The sequence below is a fragment of the Ptiloglossa arizonensis genome, chromosome 9 (assembly GCF_051014685.1).
Source record: "Ptiloglossa arizonensis isolate GNS036 chromosome 9, iyPtiAriz1_principal, whole genome shotgun sequence".
NCBI lineage: Eukaryota > Metazoa > Arthropoda > Insecta > Hymenoptera > Colletidae > Ptiloglossa > Ptiloglossa arizonensis.
Genome location: NC_135056.1, coordinates 22,925,090 through 22,952,394, shown reverse-complemented (window position 1 = coordinate 22,952,394; position 27,305 = coordinate 22,925,090). Strand labels below are relative to the sequence as shown.

At 43.3% G+C, this 27,305-nt stretch overlaps 4 protein-coding genes and 1 long non-coding RNA gene across 11 annotated transcripts; 3 read left to right on the top strand and 2 right to left on the bottom strand.

Annotated features, from left to right (window-relative positions):
• Positions 1-1,630: 1,630 nt before the first annotated feature.
• Positions 1,631-6,246, top strand: Fabp (fatty acid binding protein). 2 transcript variants are annotated; one of them, XM_076319385.1, is made up of 3 exons: positions 1,631-1,884; positions 5,003-5,274; positions 5,830-6,246. In XM_076319385.1, the coding sequence occupies exons 1-3, from the start codon at positions 1,806-1,808 to the stop codon at positions 5,881-5,883; spliced, it is 405 nt and encodes a 134-aa protein (XP_076175500.1). In that variant the 5' UTR covers positions 1,631-1,805; the 3' UTR covers positions 5,884-6,246. The 2 variants fall into 2 exon arrangements, with proteins under 2 accessions (XP_076175500.1, XP_076175501.1); XM_076319386.1 differs by lacking the exon at positions 1,631-1,884 and adding an exon at positions 1,891-4,834.
• On the bottom strand, positions 5,840-7,525 carry LOC143150854 (cell cycle checkpoint protein RAD1). Of its 5 annotated transcripts, none has more exons than XM_076319379.1 (5): positions 7,390-7,525; positions 7,084-7,308; positions 6,802-6,996; positions 6,458-6,733; positions 6,158-6,389 (listed from the first exon to the last, which is right to left on the bottom strand). In XM_076319379.1, exons 1-5 carry the CDS (start codon positions 7,480-7,482, stop codon positions 6,384-6,386), a joined length of 795 nt encoding a protein of 264 aa, XP_076175494.1. In that variant the 5' UTR covers positions 7,483-7,525; the 3' UTR covers positions 6,158-6,383. The 5 variants fall into 5 exon arrangements, with proteins under 5 accessions (XP_076175495.1, XP_076175492.1, XP_076175494.1 ...); XM_076319378.1 differs by having other exon boundaries at positions 6,158-6,369; XM_076319380.1 differs by having other exon boundaries at positions 5,840-6,733; positions 7,084-7,329; positions 7,390-7,501.
• On the bottom strand, positions 7,472-9,882 carry LOC143150857 (zinc finger SWIM domain-containing protein 7-like). The gene is made up of 3 exons (XM_076319383.1): positions 8,008-9,882; positions 7,712-7,943; positions 7,472-7,634 (listed from the first exon to the last, which is right to left on the bottom strand). Exons 1-3 carry the CDS (start codon positions 8,129-8,131, stop codon positions 7,472-7,474), a joined length of 519 nt encoding a protein of 172 aa, XP_076175498.1. The 5' UTR covers positions 8,132-9,882.
• On the top strand, positions 8,403-12,038 carry LOC143150853 (uncharacterized). 2 transcript variants are annotated; one of them, XM_076319375.1, is made up of 5 exons: positions 8,403-8,748; positions 8,835-11,245; positions 11,319-11,414; positions 11,482-11,569; positions 11,642-12,038. In XM_076319375.1, exons 1-5 carry the CDS (start codon positions 8,694-8,696, stop codon positions 11,791-11,793), a joined length of 2,802 nt encoding a protein of 933 aa, XP_076175490.1. In that variant the 5' UTR covers positions 8,403-8,693; the 3' UTR covers positions 11,794-12,038. The 2 variants fall into 2 exon arrangements, with proteins under 2 accessions (XP_076175490.1, XP_076175491.1); XM_076319376.1 differs by having other exon boundaries at positions 11,482-11,550; positions 11,642-11,798.
• LOC143151687 (uncharacterized) lies at positions 11,962-14,614 on the top strand. The gene is made up of 5 exons (XR_012993405.1): positions 11,962-12,013; positions 12,216-12,257; positions 12,624-12,858; positions 13,621-13,680; positions 14,256-14,614. It is a non-coding gene; the product is annotated as an uncharacterized LOC143151687 (long non-coding RNA).
• Positions 14,615-27,305: the final 12,691 nt, after the last annotated feature.

The following is a 27,305-nucleotide window of genomic DNA, read 5'->3' as shown; positions in this document are numbered from 1 at the left end:
CCCGTACAGCGAAAACTACGACGCGATCGTAATCGCGAACATCGAGAGCCGTCCGCTGGAGAGATAGACGCGAGAAATTAGAAACGAAAGTAAACGGTTAAAAGAACACGATCGAGAGTGCGCGCGATCGCAAACCCTCGAATCTCTCGAAACCGATCGTCGTTTATACCACGCGGTGAGACGCGAGACGCGAGACGCGAGACGCGATCCGCCATATGCACGGATTCCGTTCTCGCGTAATGGATGCGGATTTCGCGTAGCGTTCAACGTTGCCAGATGTGCGCGATGACGTACACAAACGGCGCGTTGCTACGTGGTCGTGGACACCGTGCTCACCGGGAATGGACGCGGATACGTCGCGGCCACGTCGACGGAGTTTCTACCGCGCTGTTATCGACCATGCCGGAACCGGGTTCGGGTTTTCGCAAATCCAGTGAAATCGACGCCAATTGATCGCCGTACCGATTGTTTAGTTTACTCCTGATCTGGGTAAGCCTCGTGGAACGATTGAAACAGCAGCGAGACGAAAGAAATTTTACAAAGACGGTTCACGTGTTGCAACCGACATTGAAAATCGACACCGTAATCGCTACCGATCGTTCCAAGTGACGTCCTCGTAGCGACCGAAGCAGCTGCCGTTTCGTGCGGAAAATGTGACTCTTCGCGCGTGGTAAGACGACCTATGTAATCGATACATCGTGAGATAAATAACCGATACATCTTGTTGCAATTTTTTGCCTCATAAGTGTAGATATAATAATCGTTTCGACGTATTTGAACGCCATCGTAAATAATCGCATTCATAATTTATTTGCGAAGTATCGTGATTGGCGACGCGTCGCGCGCAGATCTTCACCGTCCAATAACCAGCGAGTATCGATGTACATATGTATGTACATACGTACATACGTACATACGTACATACGTACGTACATATTTCGATGAGTACTTGCGCATGACCCGAGGTTTCGCACAGGTTCAACCGTTGAATAATTGAACACAATTAATCGCATAGAGTAATCTTGTCGAGCGGTTAAATAATTACGCGCCAATGACAGTTGGAAACAATTCGAATATTTGAACCGTAAAGAATGTGGTTTTCGTTGGAAATATTCGAAAGAAGGACATTCTGCGAATAAACGGGTAAAGAGATGAGTATTCAATGTCTATGTATCGTGGTTCGTGCTCGTTGCAACGATGTATAGCCAATTTGTACAATAGGTACATCGTAAGCTGTTTGGAGGTATATTCGATAATTCTGTTAGCAGCCACCGGAAGGAAGCAACACCTTTGAACGAACGAAGCAACGGGCAATACAAGAAAGGCATAAACAATTTAATGGTGACATTTATAAAGAGAGAAAAGATTGCAAAGAGCAACAAGCATCGACTTTGCGTTGCAGCTGCGAATGTTCCGGTAGGGGCATCGGCCAAACGCGCGATGGAAACGGCCAAAAAGAGAAGGACATTTTCGAGCGCAAGATGAACGGAGCGAGAGGAAAGTCGAACGAGTAAGAGAGGTTGAAAGTAGGATAGACGAAAAGGGAGTGCACGCGAAGGAGAGAGACGAAGCAACCAGCCGATGGGCGGGACGGACAAAGAGGAGAGGGCGTGTAGTTGGTTCCGAATGTACAGACCTTACCTTTAACGTTCTTCGTCCTCCCAGATCCTAGTCAGTCCAGAGCCGGCGACGAGTCAGTGAGCATCGGTCTATCGCACTTGTTTCTCTCTCTTACCTTAGACGATCGTCCTTTAGACCTATATTCTCAGTCACGTGCCCGAGTCCAGACATTTCGATCGATCGTCATGCCGGCCGAACAATTTCTTGGAAAGAGGTACAAGCTGTTCAGCAGCGAGAATTTCGACGAATTCATGAAGGCACTCGGTACGTATGAATCGATAGAACATTATCCGATCGCGTTCCAACGACAGCACGTTCCCCGAGTCCAAATTAACGTCGCGTTCTAGTATTGAATTCCTCCGACGAGGCAGTATGTATCGTTCCACGAATTTAACACGACAGATTACGTTATCGAATGTCGTTATCCTCGGTTTACCGTAAATGCCGCGCGTATACCATGGAATAATGGAATATTTCACGATTACAACGGAATATTTACAAAAATTATTGCGCGCCAAGTTATCGAACAACATCTTGTCTGTTTGTCGTCTGCTCTCGGATATTTCCATCGTAATCGGTCGTTTACACCGTAACCAGTTCCGAATGTGGTGCTTATCGAGGTTACGTAGACTTTTTATCGGCGTACAATGAATACGGTTCGTTTACAAATTGACGCTTCTAACGGCAAACAATTCGTTTTATCGGTCGAACCGGTCGAATCTACGATGTAACGTATTCAATATTTATACGCGTATCGATATCGATTAACGAGAGAAAAGAAAACAGATCGAAATAAATGATACAATTGATACAACTTTCGGTTTCGGCAACGCGCAATCGGGAGTTGCGAGACCCGATTAATATTCCGAAAGTGGTGTTACTGTTACCGGAAAATTCAATTTGGTTACGAAAGAGGACGGTCTCGGAATTAGAGGAGCGTATTGTAATGATAAATAAGATAAATCAATTTTAATACGTTGAACTATGCTCCCGTGGCTGTGCAACGACCTGACCTCACGCTTAATTCCCGCCATGTGCCACAGACAGAGTACGATTGTACTCCAATTTAGCACTTGAATTAATTTACCGACAAGATTAATAAATCGCAATTGTCAGTCGAATCGCGTCAATGTATGGTACTTATGGAATTGACTTAATAAAAATACATTGGCCGCTTTGGCCGGTAAAAAGCCTCCACGAAACAAGACGTACAATTATAAATGTAAACTTTATTTGTCGATGAAATCCATAAAAAAGAAACGAACGAGCTTTCGTAAATTTAACCAATCAAGTTTTGTACGGTTACGCGTACTGTACAAAGACCGGGATTACGCAGCATCGTTTACGGATCCGTACATGAAATGGATACGTTTCGTTTGTCATTTGAGATTAACACAGAAACGACGTTAAAGGAAATTTTATGTACTCGAAACGAATCTTTTTACCAATGAAAAGGTAAACACATATTTATTCCGATGTGACTCGATAGTTTATCGTATGAACTGTTGAACTATAAATCGTTTTACGGTATGTACAATTATAGAAATAACTATTGACGTACATATATTAAAAAAAAAAAAAAAAAAAAAAAAAAGAAAAAAAATGAAGAAAACAGTGAATATTCATTAGACGATTCGTTTATGCATCCATGATTATTAAAACAATTTTTTTTCCTCGTAAATTCACATTGTAAATTGTAATCGACTTTTTTTTGCAATCTTTTCATTTTGTCTACAATTTTAATTCCCTACAATTCTTAATGTAATACCAGCACGTAATTATTATTTATACATTCGTCGTTTAGGTTGAACGTGTAATCTGCATCCAAAAAACACACAGTTACCGGACCATACGAACCATTTATTCTCCACCGTTTGTACAGGGAATCACAGGTTTTCTACGTACTATATGCGTGCGTGTATTTCTTTTGTTTTCGATCGGTCGATTCTAATTCGTGTGATTTCTGAAGTTTGAATTTTTTCACGATTGTTTTTCCCATTTCTCTGATAAACTCTTCTTTGAAAGTTATGCGAACGAATGCATGGACCATAGATCTAACTCACCGTTGAATAGCTAATCTTCTTTTCGTTACGAACCACAAAGTTCACTCGACTAACGTCTCGCTCGATCGATTTCGAAGGATATTATTATTTTTTGCTCGTTCAATAGGTTGGAGTTAAAAATCCTTTAGCTCCAGATTAGAGAATAAATTATGATCCTCCGAGCTAACAGTACTGTTGCCAGTTAGTTGGTACTCAGTTGGCGCTAACAGCAACTAGAAATCTGCTTAGCCTTCGCATTCTGTTATACTTCGTGTTATCGCAAAAAATTCTTACCGAGATATTTTATACTCCGTAACTCGATATTCATTTCTCTTGACCGTTAAAGTTGACGTTCGGTCAAAAAAGTACATACTTTGCTTCTACCGATTTCGTAAGAGAATTAAAACAAATGTAAGCACGCAATTATCGTTTTTCTAGTCAATCGACGGACAAGATGGAATTAATTGTCGTTAAATTGTAACCGACGACAACCATACAACCTCTGTATACGCAGCATTCTTGCATCCTCGCGATGTTGCAACCGGTTGTTCCGGTACGATTACCGGAAATTAAATAAAAGTGCAAGTTCATGTTGGTCGACGTCGCCTACGCGTTAAACTATTGAATGATTCAGCCAAGGAATATAAATTATTCCTTTTTCGAATAGACACAGATTGAAAGTTGCGTATATCTATGAAAGCAAACACTCATCGCGATGACATTGCAAAGTTCGTGTTTACAATCACTTTTAAAAGTTTAATCGTAGTAGAATTCGTAATACATTTGTGATAGTATAACGCTAACTGTTGAAAGCCTTCTCTAGAAATTGTTGTGCGCGCGCACATATACATATACAATATGTATATGTATATATTTTTTTGAAAATAAATTTTGATACCGTAAACGGTATCGCAAAGTTCAAACTTCAATATTTTAATTTCACTTTATTTTTATTAAATTGAAACTCGTTTCTGCGCATCGGTGATAAGAACTCAACAATAACATTAGTTACAACATAAGGTGCGATAATAGTCGAACCGATGTTCAGTTTGCTTTCCGTTTTCGTTGGTTGCACGTCGACTTTGTATCGTTCAAAATGCTCTCGGCCTTTTATGGAAAGCGTTACAAGCTGCAATCCAGCGAAAACTTTGACGAATTGATGAAAGCTTTAGGTAAAGTATACATCGAACAAGGTTCGTCTTGGATGTTAAATACGTTTTAAAATAGTAAAATCTTCGAAGCAAGAAAAAGCAGTTTAAAGGCGGTCAGATTAAAATGTTCTTTCGATTCTGTATATTTCTAAATTGTGTCCCGTTTTTTTTTTTTCTTTTCTTTTTCAGGCGTAGGTTTGATGACGCGTAAAATGGGTAGCAGCGTGAGTCCTGTGGTTGAATTAACGGAGAACAATGGGCTCTACACGCTGAAAACGACTAGTCCGTTTAAGAACTCGGAAATAAAATTCAAGCTCGGCGAAGAGTTCGATGAGGAAACACCGGATGGAAGGAAAGTAAAGAGCATCTGTACTTTGGAAGAAAATAAACTCGTTCAAATACAGAAGAGCGACAAACAAACCACAATCGAGAGAGTATTCACACCAACGGAAATGAAAGCGGTACGTATGGTTAAAAAGAAGAGTAAACAAAAGAAGATAATCGTTGGAACCAACGCATAAAACGTTTATCGTCAACCTTTGTACTGTGTCGTTTCGTTCGTTATCTTCTTGATTCGACGGTAATCGTTAAATCTAATAAAAATCACCCCGATAATCAATTACGTAATCTCGCACCGTGAGGGATCATTAAAGAATTATAAGTTTAACGGTTCAATTGAGTTACATTTCGTGCAATGGAAGCAGTTCCGAAGGGTTGAACGACACAAGGACGGATAACGGGGCGAACGTCTAATGATAATAGTAGCAATGCCTTTATCATTGGTCAAAAGGTCCGCCAATTACCACGTGCCTCTCGTATTCGTGACCCGAGCCATTTAATAAGTTCAATAATGGAGTTAATGATAATCAATTGTTTCAAAGCCTTGAGAAACAGTTGAAAACAAATTGTATACGTAGGGTTCCGTAACGAAAACAGTTACAGATATTTTATATAAAATATACGTTTCTTTTTTCTTTTTTTATGAGAATAATATGGATCATTTTTTCGTGTTGCAGATCATGAAAGTCGACGATATAATATGCACAAGAGTATATAAAGTCGAAAAATAAAAGTATCGCTATCCGAGGAAATTAATATTTCTCAGGTCAACGATTGATTGACAGTGTTGAAAATTATTCTTGCAAGTCTAAGAATTTTACATTGTTTTGATAAATGTAAACGAAGCAGAGGATATGCGTACAAACGTATAAATGTTGCTGCTATGATTTCAAAGTGAAAATATATGCGCACAATACTTCGAATACATGTAATTCGTATATACGTCAAGCATTATTATATCATGTTTCGAGAGTTTTGATAGTTTATATATTTTGTACGCTTGTTTGAATGTAATTCAAATTGTTGCTTTCACACGAACGAGTGTTTAATAAATAAAAAACTGGTACAAATATATAAGTACTGTTAATACAAGATTTTAACACATTGATTTAGATTGCAAGAAAGCCTCAAATTTGTTCTCCAATTATTTATAATCCTATAATACCACTTCACGATTTAAAATGGAATTATTCGTCTGGGTCTGTCACAGGTGAAATCTGAAACAATACTTTCATGGCTTTTAGGCACTATTTTCGTGCGTTTTCTAGTAATACGAATAAAATATAAAAGTAAATTAACTCTTACGTAATACTCTATGTAACAAGTATGACCCTCGTCGGTTTTAACCATATACTGAAAACATAACAGTCCACATGTATCGGTTCTCAACGAAACTTTATTCGCGTATAATAATGCCTTCATAGCTGGCTTAATATGTAACAACTTGTAACAAGACGTAGCAGTTGAGTTGCACTGAAAATTATCTATTAAATCACCGTCGTGCGGTAGCTCGACGTGACAAACTCCAGCTAAACCAGCTGTACTAATTCGAAAAAAAGGGGCAGAAGGAGATAGAAGTAACTGTAATAGAATTATAAAAGTGCAGAACCATGAAGCTATGAATATGTAAATGTAAAAACGTGTTCTACCTCGATTATGTTACTAGTTGGATCAAGTTCGGACAAAATATCTTTCAACAATTCCGTTTGTAATACTACTTTATTTAAAACATTTTCTGGTTCAAGGTGAAAGTCCAATAATTCGTCAGGGTCTTGAGTTTTTAAAGAACAGTCTGTTATAATGCCATCTTCTTCTATAAGGACCGTGACCGGATGACCAGCACCCTATTGTTAAAATTGTTCATTTTTAGTATTTAATTGTATCTGTAAAGTTTTAAAAGAAGATATATATATATATATATATATATATACTTTATAAAAAAGCTGCAACGCCACAGAGCTCCCTTGAGAATTTATATTACTCCAAAACATACAAAGACACTCTACTAATACGTTCAAGTTTATACAAAAAATTACATCCTCTTTCAGCTTAAATTCTTGAAACACGTAAGATGGAATATAAATGCTAGCTTGCATACATTTTGAATCTTCAACCGTTACTTTCAAACCATTCTCGGTTGCAAAACAAGTTGCGCTCTAAATAGGATACAAGGCTTTCTAAGCTACATACGTATATTCAATTTCTGTGCAAAGTTGTAATGTTCGATATTACGATACCTCTTTGAAATTAATTGCTTTTAATAACTGTACTGTAGTTTTAAGGTTTGCTAATTTTGCAACCAACATATAACTTTCTGTATCAGAATACATGTTGTTCGTACGAGACTTGGTATAATAACAAGTTTTGGAACTGTTTTTCTGTTACGTATCGATACAATAATTTGTATTTGGTAACAGTTGCGAGCCAAGCTGCTAAAACATGTTTGCAGGTAAATAATGATCTTTCATTTATTACTTGACATCTGTAAGATTAATTATTAGTTGTATCCTGTAAGATTTTTATTTAATAATTGATAAAAGAAATTTTATAATCTTCTACCTGAAAGAAGTACAAATGCAATAATTTATATCAGGAAAAAATGTGTATATTGATCCTGAAAATCCTTTAACTTGTACTAAATATCTAGCATTGTTTCTTTCATTATGAGATGCAGCAACAGTAGTTTCGGATGGAAAAATATGAGTTATCCGTGCTTGTTCGTACAGCTCTAAAGCCCTTTCAAATACACCGCCGAATATATTGTACAGGTTCAATAACACTTTGTCCGACACTAAAATTGTTAACGGTTGCATGAAAAATTGTCGTATAATTACAAAGCATTGTAAAATGCATACATTTTTGTTCCTTTTCAAAACTCTCTGACGTTTCCTTTAACGCATCATTTATGAATTTTAAACATTTTGTATCGTACGTGTTAAGTTTACAGGGATTGGTTACTAATTGTTGATTAAAACTCATAAAGATTATTATACTTTAACGTACGTAAAAACGGGGCAACATTAATGTAAACATGTAAAACGAGAAAACTGGAAAGAAATAAAAATCATACGTAAAAATTGTTTGAAATCGTATATGCAAACTACAAATAACACAGTCTATTCGCCAACTATGTAATAAATTAAAAATCGGTTTCTGATGTTGTGTCTTTCCTTTCACAGGCACTTTTAAGAACTTCGTTAATAATACAAATACAAAATATTACACGATGTTTTTAATACGTTACTTTAAATTGAACAATTCTAAAACTATAAACAGTTATGGACGTTAAAAGTAACAATTGAACTCGTGTTAGCAACTTTTTATTTGCCAACCTAACGTGAAGATTATTTACTAAGAGAAGAAGAAGCTTTTAGTGTCACTATATGCGTACGTTGGGTGCACTGATAATTCAAAATACATTAATGGTAGCGGCTACAACGTATCCAACAGACGCTACAAGTATATCTACTTTTAAGAGACTGAAAAAGGTTGTGTGCACGATTTTGATCGATTGTAATTGAAATTTTAATAGGGCATTAAAATGAATCGGCACCGAAGATATGCTGATGACTTTACAAATACGCTACATGGTTTTCGTAAGTAAAGATGATGTACAAGTGTTTTATTCACCTAAGAGATATTAAAGTGCATTTACCTATTTGGCAAACAATTTATTTTTCAGAATACAATACTAGCTCCGAGTTAGATTCCTATAAGCATTGTTCAATTTCTGAAGACAGTTTGGATGAAATTAAAACAAGGAAACATACGGCTAACAATCGCACTCGCAGTTGTAAACATTCCACTATTTTAGCTAGTAGCTCTACAAGAGATTCTTTTGTGTCGGATGCATCCATTTCATCTGTTACATTTGTTCCAGTTGTTCCAGATTTAAATAAACGTATTGATTTATTTAAAAGTGAAAACTTACACGATCAACTTCAATGCAACGTTGATTTTGTGCATTCGTGCAACAAAATTCAAGATAATAAGGAGAATGATAATCCTCAATGCGTAATGAAAGATAAACAGTTACAGAGTGGTGTATCCAAAGCACTGATAAATGAATTAACCCCAACTTCATCGAAAAAAGAAATATTACAATTGCATAAAAAATTAGACGGCAATATAGTAAACAAAGCGTCAGAGAGGGATACCAATTATAACATACGTACCAATCAATTTTATACAGATCCTATATTGAAAGAAAATATACATGTAACACCATTAGAGCTTAGTTCTATGTCAGATTGCGCGGATAAAGATATACATACACCTTGTACAAACTGTGAACATAAGCGAGCAACTGACGAAGTAAAAAAATTTGAAACTATACTCTATTCGTTAGATAATGAACTGAATCGAATGAGGGAAGCGTCGCAACAGGATCAAATTTTAAAACGTCTATCCAACGAATATGTGCATTCTCCGAAAAACTTCACTGAAAAGCTATTGACTATTATCGAAGAGACCGTCATTAATAATAATGATGATGATAAATGTAATACATCTGCAACAAATTTGAGCAGATTAACAACAGAATTTAGAAAAATGTGTAAATTCATTGAAGACGAATCCTTTCCCGAATGGCCTTTGTCCTTAATGTCTACACCTCCGTGTTTAAAACAGGTACTTACCACTCCTGTACGTAATACATCTGTTCCACTAAAAATTTCTAAAAGTGAAAAGTTATTAAATTCACCAATGAGTACAACACCTGTGCCATCAACCATACCTCTGTCTGCCGTAGATGTAATTAAAAGAAGATTCTTCAGAAAACTATCAAAGAATAGTCCCGATGGATACACCGATCGTTTAATTAATTTCTCATCAAATGTATCTAGTACCGAGTCTTTTGAACGTTTAGAAGCTCAATGTAAAAGATTATTTCCCGAGGAGAAAGAATGTTCTCAGCCGCTACAAAGAAGTATATCGGTGCCTTCTTTGTTAAGCATGACTCAAATGGAAAATATTTGTGAACAACAAATGGCTTTGTTAAATGTCTCTAATATGTCTTATACAGAAAAGACAATCCTAAGTACTCCTAATTTATCGGATAAACATTTATATCAAAGTCCGTTGATAAAAAAACTGCGATACAAAAAAGAATTAAGTTCTGCTGAATTACAACCAGAGTTAAATTGCGAATCGACAAATTTGAAATACGATGTATTCTATTCTAAGAAACAACATGCAAAGGGTGGTAGAAAATCGGATATTAATGTGAGAAATTCTAATAAATGTACAAACAATTATGTAACACTTGATCCAGATGAGTTCGAAAAGACACTTTTACAAGATATAGCTGAAAAACGAAGAAGGTGCCTCGATACTGCAAGACTCATTAAAGAAATCAATGCCGATACCGAAGTAACGGAAGACGAAAAGTCGCTGAGGATGTCTCTTATGTTTGCTACTGAGAATGAATCAAATTCGTTGACTTGTGACGAAACTAAATTTATAAAAACTCTGATGTCTTGTAAAGATTATCAAACATATTTAGAAAAACAAAAACCTCTCTTTAATTCAGCGATGTCGAACTCTTCTATACCTGAGGTCACATTTAAGAACAAGAACGTGTCGTCAAGAGATGTGAAAAATAAGTCAAGTCCGAATATAAAATCTTGTATATACAAGTCACCAGTATCAAGAAATAGAAAGAAAGAAACAAAAGAGAAAACAAAGTATTCAAAGGCAACTCTTTTGTTTTCGCCGGGTAAAACTCCGCCGAACAAACCTTATAAGAAGAAAAAAGTATATTTTCCATCCATGGACAGTCCAATAAAAGATACAAGGGAGAAAAATATTTTGGAGAGTTTGCACGAAAAAGGGCCGGGTAGATTGAATTACGATAATATAATTTCACCAGTTGGTATGTACATAAGGGGTACGGATATGCAACTTATAAAAAATGTACGTGCTAAAACAGATGGTTTACTACTTACACCTGTAAAAATAAACGATAAAGTATCTCCAAGTAGGAATTCAAAGCAAAGTACACCGTCAAAGTGCATAACTAAAACTCCAGGAAAGGTACCATTGAAGATAAATTTATCTCCAAAATTAGGAAGTAACCAATTATACGAACAAAAGGTACGTATAAATTTCGCAGGATTTGTCTTAAAAATAAGAATTTGTAAACAAATTTTGTATTTGTTTTTCAAAGATAATTACATCTGTAGCGTCCGAGACCAACGGTACGCGTCAAACTGATTTTGTACTTCCCAAGGTTTCTTACAAACTTCCTTTACAAGTTAAAACGGTATGTACTCGATGCAATCTCTTTTGTATTTTGGAAATGGTTTATTTATTCATGATATATTCAATAGATAAAGAAAACTAGGACTCCTAAGTCAGGAACTCGTGTAAAGAAATTACTGCAAGCGGCAGAAAGTAAGGTGGTTATCCGACATCAAGGTATTATCGCGTACGGTCGTGTAGCGTACGATTTTTGCAGTACAGATATACATGTGTAAAAAATGTTTTCAGGTAGAACTAATTCAATTCAGAAACAGAAGAATGGAGGAATAATGGCAAATAATGAAATATTGGAAATTAATTACGAACCAGAAGACGATTCTTTACATATTGAACAGGCAGCTAGTAAAACAAATTTTATTCGTAAACAAAGAAATATATAATTATTGTTCCGATATCGTAAATGATAATAATATTTTATACTTTTGATCGAAGTAAATATAAATTTTGAAAAGAGTGATATTTTTTAATAAAAATTAAATTTGATTTAACTTTGCATCGCACAATGCGTATCAAAGTTACTTTTATAATAAAAGTACCTTTGAAAAAATATGTACAATTTACAACCCACGACATATAACATGCGAAATGACAAATGTAAAGGTACGCGATTCGAGTGTACTTTCTAGAAAAAGGAGTAAAAAAAGCTAGTCAGTCGACGTATCAATTGTAACGTGAGTCATTGTACCACTTTTACGTGTGAAATTTCTGGAATGAATTCGTGCGCCATCTATTGGAATATCTTATATTCTTATCTTCTACTGTTGTGTAACGTGCAACGTTCACCATTGGGTTCGTGCTACAGTCGTACAGGGGCGTAACGTTCCTTTCATACTCCGTAGCTATTGTAAGTAATAATATTTGAAACGGATTTCGTGCCAGACGTCACGTATAAGATAGATTAAAAAATTATTAATTTATTTCATTTTTGACATAATATATGGGACGTATAACTCATTTGCAGAGCCGTTTCCCCATTGTATAATTACAAGAATCAGCTATAAAAGTTCCATAAAAATTTGTATACAGAAGTAGGCAGTTTGTAACCGGTATAAAATTTGAGAAATAAACGATTATAAAAGATACGACGGAAGATATTTATGCAAGAGTATTTAACAATCTGTTTGAGATCTTCCGTTTATAATAGATTTTGGTATAATTTTCTAAACTGTATGCGTACAAGTTTACACACGAGTATAATACAAAGAAAAAGCATTTGAATCTAGTTTACATCGGAACGACTACGGCCCTGATTTGCGCATGGCACTACGTTGCCGGTTGCACACGCCGTTCAGGTGCGTTGGTATAAGAGAGGTCGTGGTAGGAGATGATCGATAAATTCGAAGCAACACGACTGAACTGACAAGTAATCGTGCTCTTACGGAAGTCGAAGCAAAGTAATCAACTGGAAATCAAAATGCCGGGAACAAGATGCGATAAGTGCTCAAGTAAGAACTAGTATCAATTTTTAGAAAATTAATGCTCGTAGGCAATGTGTAATTCGCAAGAGTAAATGAAAATCGAATATCCATGCGTTAAACGAATCGTTAACGGTTTCGAATCGTTGAGTTTTTTTTATCGAATCGTTAAATTCTATTGGATTTAATTGTGTTTTTATGGTTTTATCGTAGCTACGTTTCTAGCGTGTACGGTTCTTCGTATTTAAATGTTTGAATGTTAATTGTAAAATGTTTATAAAGTAATTGCGTGCATTTGAAATGATCTATTTTGAAAGTAGCGGTTTATGGAAAATTGTATCGCGTATCTTTGTTTCTTGTTTTTCTCGACGAAACGGTTCAAAATTCTCTTCTAATTAATTTGTTCGCGAATCGTCCTACTTAAAGTATTACGATGTAAAATTTCTACGGAAATTGTGCGCGTTTGATCATCGAATGTGGCATTTGATAGGAGGAAATTGCCGGTTGACGCGGAACCTTCTTGGAACGTCTATAATATACGGGCCATACAGTTATTGGTCTAAACAGGATGCAACGAAATAATTTATTCATCAAGCTCGTTGCACCAATTGCTCGGTGCTCTTAATTGATGAGTTTGATCGATTTAACTTTGGTTTTCATTGAATAATTTATATTTCCTCGATAAATCTGTTTGCGGCGTTGTTACTTTTACTATTTTAAACATCGTAAACTCTATCCTATGTAATATTGTGAAACGTTCCTAAACGTTAACGACTCGTCAATTTGTTACAGACAAGTGCCAAGACTGCAAATGCGGCGATGGTTGCAAGTGTTGTAGTTCCGGATGCGGAGGTAATTAAAACTGGTGTTTTAATTTTCACGAAATGAATCGAGGCGATTACATTTTTATTTGGTCGACATTCGTAACGGTACTATGCTTCTCTCGGTAACGCGTCTCTTCTTGGGCGTAAAATTTTTTCCAAATAAACGCGAACACTACTCGGAAGGAATGTAGGCGGTGGCTTTCGTTCCGACCGTCCCTGTGTACTTTTTTCCTCGTAAACCGAGCAACGACCATCCAACCGTGATCGTTGTAAACGTCGGATCGTTCGTTCGCTGTACGATCCGAACAGTTGGAATTACGATATCTCGACGAGGGGCTTTTAACGTTATTAAAATTAAAACCTCGTTGTAGGTTACTCGATGTTTTACGAAATTTTTGTCCAGACTTGTACGATGGTTTCTCCGAGTTGTAAACGAATTCTCCGTACGTGGTTCACGAGCACGAACGCGTTTTTTGAGACGTAATCGACGATTGAAATCACTCGTTTAAAATGGGGACAATCGCTGCTATAGAAAAAAGTATCGTTCAAGGAAGAGTATTGTTTAACATTTTACCGAACGTGTGTCATAAATTTCTTTTACAGACAAATGTACTTGTAAAGCTGGCGGCCAGTGTGGCTGCAAACCCTGTAAATGTTAATTTGGAAGAAAGACATCGAATCGACCATCAACACCGAGGAAAATGAATAGTGGACGTTTTAGATGCGATCATCCACTTCGAACTTCTTTGACATCGCTATCCCATAATGACCAATGAAATTCGAAGATACCGTACTTGCAGTGTTATAAAATTTCATTAAAATGTGAGCAATAGTATTATACGATCAGTCAACGTATCAATAAAAGTATTAAAAATCGTGCAACGTTGCAAAAAGAAATCATGCCTTTTGTACGGTGATTGTGAAATTTTTCTTGCGAAATACAATTAAGATTCGATAACAGGTCCCTTGGACTTATTTTGTAAAATTCACAATTATTGATCCTCGTTAGCACGCCATTGGGAAAGTCTACTACGGTTGTTCGAAAATCGACGATGTTAACTCTTTACCGCGCAATCTTTCCCGACTTTAACCGTCAAACGCGAAACTTTTGTTGCATCGTAGTATCGTAGCGATATTGCGAGTATACAAACGAACTCTCAAGTTTTGGAATCGTTGGCGGCAAACGTTCTAACGTTGTCCGTGACTACCGGAGACTATACCGTACGTATCCAAGTAGGTAGATACGTAGAATCCGCCGGTGAGGAGTATCCACCTCGGCACAGTTGCCAAATGGGTTAGCTTTTTCGCGCACGCGCACGCGCATTTGAAATCGGAACAGCGCGGTATCGAAATTGAGCAACAACGGGTATCGCGCGGGTCCCCGTTTGGCCCTTTTAAAAGTTAATTTTCAACCTTTCGGAGAACGAATCGAGGAGCCGTACCAGGGAAGAATATTCGAACAACCGTTGAAAAAGGAAGTCAGTTTTACGTAACATCGACACGATTCCGGACGATGACGGCGGCTTTCGCAAAGTTACGCCTTTCACCGAAAAGGGACGCACCAGAGGGCGGTAACGGATCCTTCGAGCCAGCTACACGGTCGGTAATCTGCTCCTACGACGAGCAACGGCGACCGGAGTAACGATCGCAAGAGCGCGAAAAAGATAAGCTACTTTTTCGATGATCGCTCGATAGAGCAGAGAGATTCAAGATCGAAGGAATAATACGAAAATGAGAAGAATCGGGAGGGTAGTATTTTTCGAGATCGATACGCGCGATAGAACCCAAGATAACTGAAAGGGAGAAATTTTCTACCTTTGTTGCCTTTACCGACTTTGTAGTTTCGATCGAATATAAATAGTTGTCGAAGTCACCGTTCTCGAACGAAGAGGTCGCTCGTTTACCAGCGATACTTTACGAGGTCGGTATTTCGGATCGCAGTGACGCGAACCGGATAAAACGAAACGTCTCCGTTAACCTGGTCGGTGGTTCGTAGATGGCGTCAGAGGCGTCGAGCGAATTTCTCGTTCCGATCAAAGTTTTTAGACTTGCTCGATAAACGTGAAAAAGTAACGGGTACGAAATTGACGCAGTTGGACGATCGTGCCCTCGCGGTGCGGATCGATCGTGTTTTATAGGTTTATTTGGTAACGATGCGGCCGAGTTGGGGCCAAGTTTGGAAGGAAAGAAGGAAAAAGATAGCGGTGGGATACAATTGCCATTTTGCTGATCGAAAATGCGCAAGAACGATCGGACGTTTCGCATGAAATATCGAGGAAAGTGTACCGGGTTCCCCGTGTTTACACGGCCGTGTTGGTCCTTGCCGTTTCGTAGAACAGAGAGAATGATTGAGTCGGTCGGTTTCAAAGGACGTTCACGTGCCTCCGTACCGTCTGTTCGTTCAACGAGGATACAGCGAGTCGATCGATCGATCGATCGATCGTCGAAACTGCTAGCTTTATCGTTACGCGTTACACGCGTAGAAGAGTCTCGTTCGAAGGAACGCGTTACAGAGGGAGAAAGAAGAGAACCGAAAGGTCGGCAACGCGGAACGGGCGTAAAACTGTAACGGTAAAAGGAGTTATCGAAATACTCGATTCGCGAGATTTCCGCGAAGGAAAGTTGCGAAGGTTATCGAAGAAACCGAGACTCGGGGAAGCGTTCGTCGAGGAAAGTTCGATCTGGGTCGACGGCGGTTCGATCGAAAGGTCACCGCGAAAATAGGAACGCGTTTTCGTTCTCGATGTCGCGATCCGGTATCGACGTAACATCGATTCGAGCGCTCGCGAATCGACGGCGCTCCTTTAATTGATAACCCGATTAATTATGCATTCGGACTTTGAGCGCAACACCGGTTCGCCAGTTCAAACAAGGGTGGCAAGTCGTCCGGAATGCGGCATGCGAAGTGCCGTTTGCGTGCGAAACGGCTGTGCGAGTTAACGTGGCTTTTGTTAAAACCGCTTAAATTTATAACGACTCGCCGTTATCGGGCATCGCGATCCACAGGCACGCACCGAGCGGCGAATTTAAGAACGGCAAAAGTGTCGTTAAATACGATACTTTTGGTTCTTCCGAAAGCGGAAAGCGGAAAGTGGGTAACTCGGGTAACTCGGGTAACTCGGGTAACTCGGTCCTTGGTCGTTGTTTCGTATACGCGAACCAGCTGCGTAAAACAGGGCGGCCTGCGTTGCCTCTTTATCGTTCGTTCGAAAGAGTAGCTGCAAGAGATTTACGGTAACGCGATAATTTTAACGTCCGGGTATCCGTCGAACCGTTCGGGTAAAGTATAAGTATACGTTCGAGACAAGTCGCATTCGAGGCGTTCGTCCCGCGAAGAAACGGAAGGAGAAACGAAATACGGGTATATAGTACGTTTAATCGGAAAGAGTCGGTTCGGCACTCGTCTAAGTAAATCGCGCGACTGGTCGCGAAACGAACCAACTGGAACCGGTGCTTCCTCTCTTCCACGTATCGAGGAGTGTACGAAAGAAATGGGAATTATAGCTCACGAAGGCCTATAAAGACGAGGAGGCGTAAGAAAAGCGACGAGCAACCGGGGGGTAGCAACTTTTAGTCGACGAACGGGAAAGGTTCGGACCGTTAACGACACCCTGTGCGGCTTTAAAAACTAATATTTCCATCATTGTTAGCTTTTACGAGGCGGCGGTGGCGGCGACGGCGGCGGATTCGTCGCTCGCGTTCCTTCTAAAGGAAAACTACGATACAGCGCGGATCGTGTTTCGGGAGGGGGAAGAAATAATTGAACGGATCGGTTACTTGCGGCCGAATTTGGACGCGCGCGTACCTGCCGCCTAGCTGGCTGGACGTACGCGTCCACTGGCGGAGAACGCGCGGTGCACCGGCTGGAGCGAAGAAGAATTTTCAAAGGGTGGAATTTTCGGAAAATAGGTTCGCTCGAAGGTAGAATACGCGTTATGTTTGTCGTCAGGGTCGAATATTATTCGTTTCCCGGTTCTTCCGTCCCGCGCCGGTTACAAACAACGGTTGGAACGGTTAGGACGGTTCCAACGGTCTCCAGAGACAGCGTAGCCCGAGACTCGAAGCTCGTAGCTCGGCAGGTGAGATCGTTAGCGCGAGGAGTGTGACTTTGCATTGTGCCCGTTGGAGTGCGTCTTGAGTGTTAGTTTATTGTTACCCGCTACCCGGTGGGCAGGCCGGGCTTACATATTTAAGGCGGTCCATTAGCGCTCAGCGGCGTTTATGTTTCGGAATAGCGGGAAACGGACGTGAAATCTCGAGCTAGGGAGCGAGCGAGCGAGCGAACGAGCGGCGGCGCACGGTCGATACCTTCGAGCGCGCAAAGTCTTTGGCTCGCGGTTCGATCGAAACAAGGTCATCGAGGGAACGAAAATGTAATTCTACCGAGCGAACGACGGGGACGCGCGGCGTAGGCGGTAGGCGGTAGGCGGTCTCGTTAAACTTTTCGTCGTTTCGTCCTTCGGAGGAATCGCGTCGAGAGCAACGACTCCCGCGGGAACACCGGCGTGCCGCGATTATACCGACCACCGAGAGAGACGTACCGGAGGGAAGGATTATACGGCGCGAAGAAGAAGGGTTAAAATAGATCCTCTCCTCTGTCCTCCGTCCTCCGTCCTCGTTCCCGTCGCGGAACGAGAATTCGAATGCCGTCGGGTTAACCGACCGAGCGAGAACGGGAGGCTCGAGGAACACCGCGGCGCGTCTTCGCTCCTCGTGTTTTCGCGTTTGTCGCTCAACTCGCTCAACTCGCTCAACTCGCTCGAGTCGAGTCCGCCGGGTCCAATCGGTCGAAATTAATGTCTCCCCGTTATTAGGAAAAGTTTGCCGAGAGCACCACGGAACTCGAAACGCCGCAGCCACCGCGCCGTGAGTCGAGTACATTGTCGCGGAAACTCTCGGGAAGAAGCAAAAACGAAGTTTCTTCCAAAGTTTTTTCCTCGCGTCTCGTTGGTTGGTCGGTTCGTTAACGTAATTGACCGCCGCGTCGGTGAAAGCCCCGATCCGGTGGCGAGTCGACGAGACTCGAGACGCGAGACGCGAGACGCGAGACATCGGTACCCTCGATTCCCGTCCCGTCCCGTCTCCCGAGCTGCTCGACCGATTTACCGAATCGACACGGTGCAACTCGATACGACCGACGGATCGAATTATCCGCGACAAGGATGGGATACGGCCAAGATGCATTGAATTCCAACCGCAGTCTTGAATAACTTATTCTCCGCTTACGCGCGCTCCCATCTTTCTTTCGTTTCTTTTTCCTCGCGAATCGAAGAGCAGGTATACGCACTCGAGAGGAGCGTCGGAGCCGTGATCGAAGCCTCGTGTCTCGAAAACGTTCCCGCTACCGTTTCTTCCTTGCCGGCGAATAAATGGCGAACGAACGGGGAACGAACGGCGAATAAACGGCGAAGAGAGTCCCCCGTTATCGTAAATTCTTAATCCGAATCGGACGGTAAAACTGAAAGTTAACCAAGTTCGGTAACATTAGCCGTAACAATGCTCGCAGCGAGTTCTTACGGTAACGATGCTGTAACGACGGTTTCCGGACCGTGGCAATTTCTCGCGATAAAGTCCACCGATGGGACCCGCAAGAATTAAACTCGCTCGAGGGTCGGACGGGTTCGCCGATACCGCGTACAGGGACGCACCGGGACGATACGGTTCGTTCCGCGAAGAAGAGCTCGCCTACTCGTTCCGATTTCCTCGGGAGGGATCGAAGGATGGACGGACGAATCTGCCCGATTCTCCGCGAGAAACCACGGAAGTAACGGTTATCCGCGCGCAATTGCTCGTAAACCGACGAGGAATTCGGATCGCACAGCCAATTTTACCAAATTCCTCTGTAACTAACGCGCTATTACGGCCGGGAGATTCGAATTGAAGCGGATTACCTGGCGGAAATTAGTCAAAAGTAACAAAAGGCTCGGCGAGCCCGTGGCGTTCGGCGGTCGCAATCGCGGCTGGATCGCGATCCGCGATTCCGCAAATAGGGCGGTTCGAGCCTTCGAACAAAAGATGTAATAATTCTGCCCCTGTTTTCCAGCACCCCCTTTTCGCTTTCCTCCCCTCCTTCCCCCTCCCGTTCTCGGTCCTCCTCTCTCCTTTGCGTCGCTCGCTCTCTCCGGCGAAGTCTCTTCGACCCTTACGAGAAACCCTTTGTTTGCAAAACAAACAAGAATCGTTTGCTCGCAAGAGTCAGGGACTACGGATAACAGAGGCACGAGATTCGAGCCTCGAACATCGCGAGCGGAAGGCGCGGAATTTTAATTACGCGAACATTATCGACCCGCGACGCGAGTAATTGTACATTATTATTATTATTATTATTATTATTATTATTATCGTTGTCATCGTTGTATCGCCGGATTTGGAAGGAAACGATCCACGAACCCGATTCCGGTGGTCTTTCGTTTTTATCGGACGTAAACAAACGTACGATACGACCGCGGACCTTTTAAATACGTCGCCGCGATACAATCGCGTCGGACGAGCGACACTCTAAACGTTCTAATTAAAGTCTGCGAAGAATCTTTAATTTCGCGTAATTAATGGTTCGCGCGGCGAAATTCTTGCATCCCGAACAAAAGCCATCTCCCTCTCGATTACTCTTGATTTCGTTACGCGAATCAACGGTCACCGGACTGGCTGCCGTGCCGGTTACGAAGCGTTCGGCTCCCTCCTCTGCCCTCCCCTGGCATCCCCTGCCCGCCCCTTCCTCTTTCCTCGATTCTCCGTTGCCCGCCTATAACAATTTCGCGCGTCGACGCATTCGAAACGACCCCATCGACGCGCGCTCGAAACTTATGGAAAATATTTCGCGTTGTTTTTTGTCGAACGAACGCGCGGAAATAATGGCGGAACAAATAATGGCAATCCGTCTCCGCGTGTTGACGTTTCGCCCGGCTGGTTTCCGTTCGATCCTCGATACGCGAACCTTTTCCGCGTATCCTTGGAGCGCGCTCTCGTCCGTCCGTCCGTCCGTCCGTCCGTCCATCCGTCGGTCCGTCCCATCGAGCTTACCCTCGCGGCGCGGATTTCCTCCTCTTTCCTCGACCAGCGTAACGTATTCCGCCCACGAACTTCGCTTTCTTATATATTTATGCGTTCGAGGAATCGAGACAATGTCGGATAATACGGAACGAAACAGAGACCCGGAGATCATTCGATACGAGGGGGAGTCTCGCGTTTCGTATTTACAACGATTCCAAGACGATTTTCGAAGCTCTCCGCTCTCCGCTCTCCGCTCTCCGCTCTCCGGTCTCCGCTCGCTGCTCGTCGCTCGTCGCTCGTCGCTCGTCGCTCGATACTCGACGCTCGTCGCGCGTCGTTGATACATTTTACGAACCGGATCCGCGAAACGCACCGTTGCCGTCCTTTTGTTTTTAGCCAACCGTTACGCCGGATAACGATTTATCCGTCGGTTTGGCAATTGTAAAAACGGAACGAGCGAAAAAAAGAAATACTCGTGTACATCGAAACGCAACAACGGTGTACCGGAGCATCGGAGCACCGGTACCGTACCTTTTGACGGTACTTACGCATCCGTGAAACTCGATTCTCATCGGGGCCGCGGAGGGAGAGCTCCGGCTGAAAGACGGGATGTATCCGCGTATTTCGAACTACGCGCCAATTTTCTTTGAACAACGGCCGCGTCTCGCTCGCGCGCAGACAATGCACGGCGGATTCAATAAAACCGCAACAATAAGGGTGAAAACGACGGGTCTGGCCGGGAGTAGGTGGAGGAGGAGGAGGAGGAGGAGGAGGAGGAGCAGGAGGAGCAGGAGGAACGGGAGGAGGAGAGGAACGGGGTGGTTGTAGCGGCGCGAGAATGGGAAAGCGGAGGGTAATTTGAATGAAGAGACAAGAGACAATGCGTGGGCGAAGCCCGGAACAGAGGAGAGGAGGCGGCGAAGGTGGGTGAAAACAACCGCAGAATCAAATTAGAGACGGTGGGATGGGCCAGGTGGAAGCACGAGGAAGCACGAGGAAGCAACGCCGGGAGTGGGGTTGGAGGACGACCGAGAGGAGCCCGGGGTAATTATATTTACAAGTGGGAGATCTCGAAAACAAAGGACCTCAAGATTGCTCGATTCATTCGGGAATTCGGCAAAGAATCGTCCTCTTTCCGGTGCCTTTTCGGGAAAAATCGTTGCCGATTAGCGCTCGAGAACGGTATCTCTGTTCCAACGCGGTGGAATATCTATATCTGTTTATCGTTTATTCGCGGTTATGGAAATGGTTCGGTTCGCGGAGTCTTTCGAAATTCGAGCTTTCCGCGCGACGATAAAAACGTTATTTCGGCTTTTGTTCGAACGATGTCGCGTTCTTAAATTAAATTACGCAACGCGATCGAGGAAATACCGTTTCAAGGCGAGAGTTCTTTTACCGCGCGATTCTTAAAAGGTTTCGACGCGAGGCGGTCGAAACCCTTAAATTTCCTCGTTCTGGGTTACTCGAGACGAAACGGTGAGAAACGTTCGAAAAGCGCTTCTTAAACTCGATTCGTGGAAATCGTTTCGGTTTGGGCGTATACGCCCCCCGTTCTAGTTTCGTCCTCGAGCGGCAATCGTCTCTTCGAAACGGTTTTGCGCGGTTCGCGGCCCTCTCTCGAAATTGAAACGGTTCGAGTATCGCTGGGAGGAAGAACGGGCCCAGGAACGGGAGGAAACGAATCGTACCCGTTTCGATGTTAATTTTTCATCGCGCTGCACGCAAAGTAAAACACGATCGGCCGAAGGAAGTCGTCCGGTCGCAACCGTCGCTCGGTCTCGCCCTCGGCGTTCCTCGACCCTGCTCGACCGCGTTCTCCTACGCCCGCGAAACTATCGCGAGAACGCTCTCGGCGTACTTTTACTCTCGAATCGGGCGAAACTTGATTCCGAGACTCGTAATTATCGAAAGATGGTTCGCATTTGCACGACTTTGCCGAGCGAAATGGCAAATTAAATCGCGACGGAGGCGGTCGTTATCGGCTATGCGACGAAAAAAGAGGCGCGAAAAAAATGAAAAGGTTTTACTGCCCGGTAGAAGTGGTAAGCGGCGAATGTGCAGGGACATTTGACGCAGCCCTCCACCCGCGTCGCGTTATGGAATTTTTGTGGAACGGTTTTTTTTAATTGATGCAATTCAAACCAGCCAGCCAGCCAGCCAGCCAGCCAGCCAGCCAGCCAGCCAGCCAGCCAGCTAGCCAGTCAGCCAGCCAACCAGTCAGCCAGCCAGCCAGCCAGCCAGGACGGCTGCCACGCTCGTAAAACTTTTCGTCGCCTTTCGCGCCGCTTGAATTCCAAGTTGCCAGAGTTCTCTTTCGCGTTTCTTTCTCTTCTCTTTCGTTCCGTTTGATCGTAAATGACACCTTTGGGAAATATCCAGTCTCGGTAAACGAGGAAAAAAGTATAGGAATTTACGTTTCGCGAGAAACTCGCGCGGATTCCGATACGGCGGAGGCTCGCAGCTCTCCGAAGAATTTCGCGAGTCGCGCGATACGTGGACTCGAGGGCGAAGATTAAACGTTATCGGGCGATGTCGGTGAAAAAAGGCCGAAAGCGACGTTTCTCCGGAGGTGGTCGTTTCGGCGCAACGAGAACCTCGGCAGTTGGTTCGACTTGGCCGAGGATTAAGTTTACCTCGTTCCAAGGGCGCCGGAGGAACGTGGAATTTCTACCTCTTATTTTTCCGGCTCCTCGCCCCTGGTCTGGAAAAGAGCGCTCGGTAGGTATTTCTTAATTAGCGGCAAGTATCTCGCTTCGCGGAAGTTGCCTTATTAATATAATACGATAAAAGAGAATCCGGTTGCCGTGCGGTCGTGGAAACTCCGATTGGTTCGATCGTCCCGATTTACGATCGCGCGACCCGCGGATTCCTCCAAGGTCCGATCGTCCGAGTCGAATTTCCATAATTTCGACTTCTTTCTCGTCGGAGGAGTATCGAGGTAAGGTGCGCCGGTTGCACGGTGCTCGGAAAGAAAGTTCTTTCGAGGCGTGGTAAAACACTGCCGGAAGCTGGCCGAGAGGAGGGAGAAAAGAAAAGAAACCGAGAACGAGAAAATGGTTATTCGAGCAGCTAGCCTTGTACTCGTACTTTGACAAAGAGAACGAAAGAACGGGGACCGACGCGACGTAGGAAAGAAGCGGTTCGGAGTGGCACCGAAGTGGCCGGGTTCGAGCGAGAAGAAAAATATGTAATATCGCCCAGGGACTCGGTTTTAATAAACCGAGTTGGCCAATCAAAGCGAGCGCTAAGGAGTTTTCTTGCCTTTTAACGGCCACTTTTACGCGCGTTTAAATCACACTTCGCGCCGCTGTTAGTCGTCGAGAATAATGGGCCGGCGAAAAGCGTGCGCGAGCTACGCCAACGGAAGGAAAAAATATCCGGGAAGGCGTAGAAATATTTTTATGACCGAACGGCTGCGAGATTGAATGAAAGCGAGAACGGGGGAAAAGTGTAGCGAACAAAAGAAAAGGAGAGGCCAACGGTGCGCCGACGGGAGTCTCGGAGGGTTGGGAAAGGGACAGAGAAAAGAAGCAAAAGACAGGGAAGATTGGTTGCTTTGTAACCGGTGCATGCACGATACGCTTACGATGGCGGGTCAAGAGAATAAACGCGGGTGCGAGTGTGGAGTGCGCGCGCGCACACACATGCCCCAGCGATATAACGTATCCACGGTTCGGTGGACGAACGTAAAAAAATGCGAAAACTTTCGCATTTCGTCCAGCCTCCATTTTTATTCGCGTCGCTTTTTCACTCGAGCACCGCGTCCATCCCCGTGAACGCCGCGGCGCGGCGCGGCGCGACGCGGCGGGTCGGGACACACGCGCTCATCGGCCGGATATTATTTCAGTCGGCGCATATTTCCGCAAATGAATTTTATGAAAACAGTTTTTGCTCTTTTAATTAATCGCTCTTCCGTCGCCAGATTCCTCTTCCCGCTCTGTCCCGTCCCCAACCGCGTGTCCTGTCCCCTGTCTGCTCTTTTCGCCATTCCGTGGACTCACGTGGACCACCGGACCGCGCGTAGCTTTTAATAATAATATTGTTTCAAGGACCGCGAGGAGCACGATGCGTTCGTTGATTCGTTCGTTGGTTCGTCCGTTCGTTCGTTCGTTGGTTCGTTCGTTGGTTCGTTCGTTGGTTCGTTGGTTCGGTCGGTCGGTCGGTCGGTCGGTCGGTCTTCTGGAATACGAATTTCGGTCGTTCTTGCGTGGCTGCGTGCTCATCTGCCTTCATCGTGGAAAAATATAGCCAGAGAAACGATCACGGTTCGCTATTAGCGCGAGAAAACTATCTTTTTCGCGATCGCGTTACGATATCGTTCTCGTCGGAGCGTATTATCTCGAAATAATTGGAAATCGTGACACATCGATCGAAACGGATCGTAGGATAGATTGCCGAATAATAATGGAGACGCGCATGCGTAGCTACCTACCTCTTCTCGAGACGTTCCGTTCTTCTCGTGGCTCGAGCTGTCCGAAGTTTTCGCGATCGTTCATTTTCTTTTTTCGTTGAACGTAAGAAAACGGTCGCGCGCGCACGCATCGTGGTCTCTCCTTGAGGACGCGACGCCTCGAATCGAGCTGGCGATGAATGAAAGTTGTTCCGGAGGCATCCGTGATTCGCGCGCGTTAAACCGATCGACGCGGTTCGTCGGAAACTTTCGTTCGTATTTGTGCCGAGGTAAAGTGGCCTTTGTACCGACATTTTGTACAAACAGGAATAATCGCTGACCAATTAGACCCCCGACGGGGGTTCGTTCCATAGTTGGACGAACCTTCGAGCGGCTAGGTGCGCCGCGGGTAATCACGGTCGTAAATAACATTTATCGGAGGCCCGGTGGTATAATTGCCAATGATTATCGCGGGCAGCGGGAGAAAAATTGCCAATTTACATCGAATGCTCGACTCTTTCCACCACCCGTTTCCCACCTCGGTTTACTTAGCCCCGGAGGGGAGTAAAATCGGTTCGCGTTTCGTTACTCCGATCGTTTCGTCCGATTTTTCAGCCGGCAACGATCCGGGTATACCGCGAGTCTGGTTTTTCCAAGTCGGAACGCGGAAAAATGTGAAAATTTACGAGCCCGCGAACGGGAGATGCCGAGTCGAACCTAAGAGATCGCTCGATCCTGGACCTCGTTGCAGCCGTCTTCCGTTGTTTGCGCGGTTTTTCCTTTTTTCCGGTTTCTCGTTCTCGAACACAGAGGGTTCGCGTTCACGGCCGAATAGAGTCGGATCTCGCTCTCCTGAATACGCAATGCGATTTATTTGAAACGTGGCGTATAAAACACAAAGGACCGCGTATGATTGGTAAATTATTGAGGCAGTCCGGATTTGTCGGCCAATCACGTAGCGGTCTTAAATAATTCAGAGGAAGCGCGAAGGATGCGAGAAACGCGGGGAAAGTCTCGGGTCGGTACGGGGATGCGAAGATATTACGCGACGTTGACTTTAAACTCGCACGGCCGCGTAACGAAATCAATATGCGACTTTCGCAATTTTCGTTCGCTTCGTTCCCCCTTCGGTGACGAGCACGGGCAACGAACGACACACCGTGTAACATCGAAACAGTAATTTTATTTCAATTAATATTTCTATGATAGAACTATTATACAAAACATATCTATACTAGCGAACGTACACACTTCCTTACGTATTCTCGTTCAGAGCGTTTTTTTTTCTTTATTTTTTTCTTCTTTTTCTTCTTTTTCTTCTTTTTCTTCTTTTTCTTTTACACGCATCGGTACATTGCGTTCGCCGTACGAGACGAGACGGATTCGGTTTTTCCATTAGATAAGCGGCTTGATTATAATGCGATCCGTTTGTCGATGAAGGGCAATCGATAACGCGCGACAACGCGCTTTAATCGTCACCGTCCACGATCGCTACTAATCGTAATCTATGCGAGTTATTTGGTTAGACAATCGGTTAGTAGTCGTGCGACACGATATAATTTCTTTTCTTCACTTACTCTCGTCGATCGTTACATTTTCACCTCGGACACGCTTAATGTTAGGAACTACGCGCGTATCGTGGAAGTATTCGTTACATCTAAACGCTCGAAAGGAAACGTTGGCGCGTTTCGATAGAAATCGTGGCGAGATAGTCGGAGCACTACTCTTGGGGAAATTGAGCGATGCGAAATTCGAGAATCGAAAATGAAACTTACGAGACGTCTCTTGCGAGCTCACCGGCCAAAGTAGGGCCTCCGGAGTCCAAAGTGTTCCAAAGTGTTCGAAAGTGTTCGAAAGTGTTCGAAAGTGTTCGAAAGTGTTTCAAAGTTTGTCAAAAATTACCTACCGAGTGGCTTATCATCGTTCGAGAGATTGCGAAACAGTTTCCGGAGGCGTGCCGTCGACAAATCTCCGAAGCGTATGGCACGAAGGAAATAAAACATTTTCTCCGTGGCGTTGCTCCTTTCTGATAGCGCTCGGCCAATCCGAGAGAAAGAGAGAACTTTCGGCATAACTCAGCCTCGTTATCTGACTCGCAAATAAGGCAACGGAAAAGTTCGCGACATCAATCTGGGCCTCTACCGGGAGATTCGAAGTTGAAACAATGCTTAAGTCACCCCTAACGTATGAGCCCCAAGGGGTAGCGAGGTTGGCTGGATGGTTGGATGGTTGGATGGTTGGATGGCTGGATGGCGAAGTCAGCTACCGATTCG

Coding starts and splice junctions, on each gene's coding strand:
- LOC143150857 (XM_076319383.1), bottom strand. CDS start 8,131: ATGAGTTTTAATCAACAATTAGTAACCAATCCCTGTAAACTTAACACG. Junction 7,944..8,007: donor TTTTGAAAAGGAACAAAAAT/GTATGCATTTTA, acceptor TAACAATTTTAG/TGTCGGACAAAGTGTTATTG. Junction 7,635..7,711: donor TGCATTTGTACTTCTTTCAG/GTAGAAGATTAT, acceptor TTAATCTTACAG/ATGTCAAGTAATAAATGAAA.
- LOC143150853 (XM_076319375.1), top strand. CDS start 8,694: ATGAATCGGCACCGAAGATATGCTGATGACTTTACAAATACGCTACAT. Junction 8,749..8,834: donor AAATACGCTACATGGTTTTC/GTAAGTAAAGAT, acceptor TTTATTTTTCAG/AATACAATACTAGCTCCGAG. Junction 11,570..11,641: donor GGTGGTTATCCGACATCAAG/GTATTATCGCGT, acceptor AAATGTTTTCAG/GTAGAACTAATTCAATTCAG.
- LOC143150854 (XM_076319377.1), bottom strand. CDS start 7,482: ATGTATTCTGATACAGAAAGTTATATGTTGGTTGCAAAATTAGCAAAC. Junction 7,309..7,389: donor AAGCAATTAATTTCAAAGAG/GTATCGTAATAT, acceptor TATCCTATTTAG/AGCGCAACTTGTTTTGCAAC. Junction 6,734..6,801: donor CAACTAGTAACATAATCGAG/GTAGAACACGTT, acceptor ATTCTATTACAG/TTACTTCTATCTCCTTCTGC.
- Fabp (XM_076319385.1), top strand. CDS start 1,806: ATGCCGGCCGAACAATTTCTTGGAAAGAGGTACAAGCTGTTCAGCAGC. Junction 1,885..5,002: donor CGAATTCATGAAGGCACTCG/GTACGTATGAAT, acceptor TTTCTTTTTCAG/GCGTAGGTTTGATGACGCGT. Junction 5,275..5,829: donor CACCAACGGAAATGAAAGCG/GTACGTATGGTT, acceptor TTCGTGTTGCAG/ATCATGAAAGTCGACGATAT.